Below are 5,823 nucleotides of genomic sequence, written 5' to 3'. Positions count from 1 at the left end.
TGAAATAGGGTCCTTCCTTTGTGGTTTGGCCAGCTGGTTGACATTCTGTTGGCGATACTGAGCCACTTTTGTCATTGTTTTATGTCTTGAGTTATTATTTATCATTGAACACAATGATATGGTGGATTTCAACCTGATGATTTCAACCCCCCTGGAACATTTTATCCTGAGGGGATGTATGAGGACTGGGAGCCATTGACATGCAGGCTGACCTGGTATGTCCGGTGTCTCACAGAGGACTGGGAGGCTGTCTGGGTCACAACAGCGCAGCCAACCCGTCCGGCGCACGACACACCATGGCGGAGCAGCACCGTCCCGCGTGGCCTCTCATCTATAGTTACTGGATCGGAACGGCAGGATCTAGGAAATGTAAATGAAAGCAGACCCTTTTCTCAAACCACCAGTATTCCAAAACTTTGAGTACACCTAGATTTTTGTTTGTTGCTATGGTTGGCCTCGTGCTGCAAATATATTTATGGTTTTTATGATGAGTCTTTCCTGTAAGGTAATATTCACCAGAATAAATCATCTCCTACCCAGAAACCTCCTTGTTGCTGTTCCAGGTCTGGACTCTGATTTATACTCCCTTTGAATTAGTATTTATTTCAGTGTTTTGGCAGGCTATTTAATAGCCTACATTTCAAACTTTTAATGTTTGATTTATGGTCCGGGTAGCTTTTAAAGTATGTATGTTTGTTTGCCAAAGAAATATGTTGACCCCTACATTCTTCTAAATGATTGACGATGTCACTGTCACTCCTAGATGCAGAAAGTGTAGATTAGCAGATCGAACATTACATGAAAAGGTGAAGGGTAAATCTAATTTCTCATCTGCAATGTTTTAATAAAAGTTAGCCTACCACAATAATAAGCCACCCTAAATGTTGTTTTAGGCATATACAGTAAGTCGTATGACTTACCTCACTGTGTCAATATTGGAAACGAGGAAGTATGAACCTACTGTTATCATAATTGGGTACCTCTACACTGTATATCAGCTTTTATTGATGCACGGTTTAGTTAAACCCAGTCAATAGTGACAGGGGACCATCTCTTAATGTGGTACATTTTCTTCAGAGAACTGCCGGGGGCTACCTGGCCCCTAAAATGAAAAGCTTCCCCCCATTCAGCTACATATGGCTTATTACCCCAGGCTTAACCTCTTCAACTGAAGTCTTGAACCACAGGAGAAGAGGGGAGAGAGGGATGGAGGGAGGAAAGGAGGGGGGAAGCCTCTCTACAGTATGTGTGTAATCAGGGGCTACCAGGGAGCATAATGGAGTGATTTGCCCGAGCTCAGCCGAGCCATTTATGTGGCAGGCTAGTGGATAAAACATAGGCTTGCAGAAACGATCTGAATTCAGACCTCATGGCTAATACTTGTTTGTTGATACTGTAAGATAAACCAACGACTCAACAGATCAGTATTTTTTTTACAACCTGTGATTTAATTTTCTCTCATTCTCTCTTACTTTTAAAGGACTGTGTACACCGATGGGATAAGCACGGAGCCTGTCACTAGCTGGTGAGGGGTATCTTCTTCAGACTGTAGAATAGAACATGGAGGACATATACAAGGACAACGTTCCCCTTCCCATGGCGAGCTCTCAGACCGTCGTGTGTAGCAGCGAGGTGGGGGGAGGGAAGTTGGTGAACGATGTAAACACAATCATTCCTGCTGATTCTTGGGATGCCAGTGGACAGGGCCTAACCAAGGGGGGGCTCGCTCCCTTAGTGGACGCCACCGCGGGACCCCCGGTGGTGAACCCAGCCACAGAGGCCCCGGGAGGGGTGGCTCTGAAGGTGGCCACAACCGTCCTGCAGCCCATCTGCCTGGGGGAGAGTCCCGTGATGCTGCCCATCCATCTCCAGATGGCCGGGGCAGCTGCGCCTCAGGTGGGCCAGATGGGGGCAGCACCCTTCTTCATGACAAGCCAGGGCCCGGTCTCGCTGCCCCTGGTCTTGGAGCAGCAGCTCTTCCAGCACCTGAACCCCTCTATGATCCCACAGGCCGCCCCCTGCGCGGCCCTGCCCCTGCAGAACAACATCCTGTGTCAGAATGCCTCCCTGACCTTTGGCCCCGTCCCGGCAGCGGAGCAGAAACCCGGCCAGGCCCAGGACCCGGGCTTGCTGGCTCTCCTCCAGAACCCGGCGTTCACGGCCATCCTTCAGGACCTCTTCCCCGTCCCGGGGAACTCCTCGCCGGGTTCCGTCCCGACGGACCCCTTCGCCTCTGCCTTCCTCCCTCCCCCTCCTCTGCCCCATCCCTACAGCTCTCCGCTGGCCCCGCTGGTCCCCCCGGCCACCCTCCTGGTTCCCTATCCCGTTGTCGTCCCTCTACCGGTGCCCCTGCCCATCCCCCTCCCCATCCCCATCCCCGTCCCTCAGACGGAGGACTCCAAGGGGAACCTGCCAAAAGCGCAAGCTTTCACTGTGAGTAAAAGCACCCAGACGTACTCTACCTCTTCTCCTCCTCCGTCGCCGGGGGGGTTCGCGACGCCCCCTCGCCCGCGGCGCGGCCCCCCGTCCTCCCCGACTCCGGCCGAGGGGGAGGCGCTGGATCTGTCCCTGAAGGCTTGTCCAATCGAGCCTAAACAGGAAGCGCCCCCCTCCCCGCAGGAAAACGTCCTCGACCTGTCAGTGGCCGGCGCCAGGAGGACGTGCGTCCAGTCCTGCGGCTCTAACGCCCCGCTGGGGGGCGAGAGAGAACGGCAGTGTCTATCCGGTCAGAGGGCCCAGAGCGCCGGGTTGCCTCTGGGGCTGCTCAGGCCTGTGGAGTGCACTCAGAGGCTGGACTCCAAGCTGCTCAGTGGCCTGGCCTCTGTGGAGTTCAGCCGGCAGCACAAGTGGGTCGTGGACAGCGGCGGCGGCGCTCTGGGTCGGGACACCTCTCTCGGCGGGACGGGCAACCTCGAGATAGTCAGCACCTCGCAGACCGCCAAGGTTATCGTGTCGGTGAAGGACGCGATTCCTGCCATCCTCTGTGGGAAGATCAAGGGCCTCTCGGGGGTGTCCACCAAGAACTTCTCCATCAAACGAGACGGCGCCCAGGGGGCCTCCCTGCAGCAGCTCTACGGGGCCTCGTCCAGGACCCAGGGGGAGCAGCGCGACCCCAACGACCCCCTCAAAAAGGTCCCTAAAAACAGGGCCATCAAACTAAAGAAGGTCAGCTCACAGGAGATCCACATTCTTCCCATTAAGAAGCAGCGACTCGCAGCGTTTCTCCCCAGGAAGTGAAAGTGCTTGAGAGAGAGAGGGAGAGGGGAGGAGGAAGTGGAGGAGTTTAATGTCTAAAGCTGCCTCCCTGCTAAAAGGAACAACACCAGAATATAAACCACATGCTGGGACATTCTCCAATCAAAGACGCAGAATGTTGATTTTTAGCTACAAGCTTTTGCCAGTGATGCAAAAGCACTATAAAAAGGTGTGCATATTTATGAATGCATTCCCTTTTGGGTATACAGAACAATTTCTCCCAAATCCATGAATGAAATCAACTGTTTCTGGAGATTGAAAGTAAATGAGCTGTCCAGATGACACTGTTAAACCTCGACATTAACTGAGAACTAAAAACTACAAGCAGGGTCCATCTTTGGGGTTTATGGTTCACTTCCATGTGTTTTAATACCTATGTGAGCACACTGGAGGCCATGAAACCTGATACACCACGTTCTTCGGGTAACATTATTAGAATGGAGCTGTATTTAATAGCAGGGGCTGTCTGTGACTGTTTAAACCTGTCCCATCACTGGGAATGGCCATATTCATCAGTAGCTCACTGAAGCGAAGCGTCTTCTTTGATGGGGAGGGGGTTAGCATGGCAGGCTAATAGCGACGTGGCAGGGCTCAGCCCACACTTTCATTAACTTTATTGAATGACGGAAATGACTGTCAGTGGCAACAAAGCACAGTTTTCATCATTTTGTTTCATGGGAGGAAAAAGGGACCTAACTCTAGACTTTCTTTACACTCTTCACATTGAAAGGAAATCTTCATCAAAGCTTTGTTTTTATCCGTTCCAGAAAGTAACTTTGTATTTCCAAAAGTATCGCTCTCCAGTCCAGTACCAGCCACACCTCAACTTCAACCTGTAACATACAATGTTAAGGCAAAGCAGAGGAAGAGGCAATGTAATAAAATAAAATATTGCTTTAATGCAATATATTTCCTATCTAGTGCATTTATCCGTGAGTATCCATTGCAATGGCTAATAGTTTTAGTCAAGAAACAGCCATTTTGGTTGATAGAAGTGTGATGCCATACAGTGTGGTGTTTGGAAAGGTGTGTTGGAGTGCTGGTCCATATCTGCTGTATGTCCTCAGACAGAAACCTCCCTCCTCTATATCTTAATGTGTGTAGTCTGTACTGGTTAAACCCTGATCCAAGTGTTTTGTGTCACCTTTAATGTTTTCTTTGCACACATTGTGTAACTATCCTGTCCTCTTATTCATACTTAGAGATGTGTTGGTGAGTGTACCTGTGTGTAAGTATTGATCCTGTTGGATGCACTTTGTCATAGAAGTTTAGAAGAATGTGTGAAGAATCGATATAGGTACCTCCACGCATAGGTGGACTATTATTTAGGCCCAAAACTGTACAGGCCTTATGTGGTTCTACATCCTGTAATTAGGGAGACTTTGAAAAGGCTCCATAGAGGCTGATGAAAACAAGTGGCCTTTAGTCCTACTGTGGCAGGAAGGTATCAGTCACAGCGTATGCCTAGAATGGACCTCAACCAAATGTCGGCTTTAGAAACTGTTCAGTGAGGAAGACTAAATCCTGCTGGCGCCAGCTAGTGCATCAGAAGGTTCACTATGAAGCGCACAGCTTGTGAGATAACAAAAAAAAAAAAAAAAGAAGACAAAAAAAGACATCGGACCATAAGTGTTGTGCTTCATTGATATTTATTATTTTCTACAGACATTCTATTTATAATGATAATTTGAGTTGGCAGTAGATGATCCTGGGGGGACATTTTACTTCCAAACCGTCAGTCTGGATGAGTGTTTTCACCAGTCTGGCTTCGAAGACATAGGGGAACTCACGTAGAATGTTTCAACTAGGATGTCAGCAGCTCACCATGTTTAGTGGTGAAATAACTTGTTTTTGTTCTTCCTGTCTGTGTACTTACTCACACTTTAATTGGGCGATGAGAAGAATAGGTTCTCTGGTTGGCATTAAAGAGACAGGGCATTTCAGCTCAGTGACTCGTCTTGAAACCCTATACAGTCTGCAACAATGGCTTCATAGATAGAGCACACACCCTTATTTACATTTTCTACTGTAGGCTTTACTGGTAGAGCCATCATTTTAGCCTGATTTATCATACTAAATTGCATGACTATTTGTACTACAGTATTATACATTCAAGCAGATGTGACATAAATGGAGGCTGACGGAAGCCGTTAATTGATGGAAGCTATTGTTTCTTTTTTACTGTTCAAAGTCATCCATTCTCTATACATGTCCTCATTTGTATGTTGTAGATATCAAAGTACTGCACAGAAATTTTCTATTGTGAACCATCTGATGGTTACATGTTTTGTAAACAATGCAGGTGAAAGATTACACAAATAAATGGATTTAGCAGCTTTGTGTATTCCTGGCTTTATTTCTGTTCCTTTGTTATTGTGTAAAAACCCTGATTCTGTTAAACTTCTTCTAGACGGACCCTACAGTACTCCGTCCTCTTGATAGCATGCACAAAGAAGGGACACTGGCAGCTTTTCTTTTGGTAACTTTATAAAATGCACAACATCATGAACACAACACAATTTGAAAACTGGTTTCAGGTGGGACCTTGATGAATACAAAATACTTTTT

The 5,823-nt window shown here is 47.9% G+C and overlaps 1 protein-coding gene across 1 annotated transcript; it reads left to right on the top strand.

Annotated features, from left to right (window-relative positions):
* Positions 1-1,560: 1,560 nt before the first annotated feature.
* rai2 (retinoic acid induced 2) lies at positions 1,561-3,237 on the top strand (the record flags this gene model as incomplete). Its single annotated transcript, XM_084444452.1, has 1 exon — positions 1,561-3,237. The coding sequence occupies one exon, from the start codon at positions 1,561-1,563 to the stop codon at positions 3,235-3,237; it is 1,677 nt and encodes a 558-aa protein (XP_084300578.1).
* Positions 3,238-5,823: the final 2,586 nt, after the last annotated feature.

This window comes from Borostomias antarcticus (assembly GCF_949987555.1).
Source record: "Borostomias antarcticus genome assembly, chromosome: 10".
Taxonomy (NCBI): Eukaryota; Metazoa; Chordata; class Actinopteri; order Stomiiformes; family Stomiidae; genus Borostomias; species Borostomias antarcticus.
Note: the sequence above shows the minus strand (reverse complement) of the source record. Positions and strands in the feature narration are given on the sequence as shown.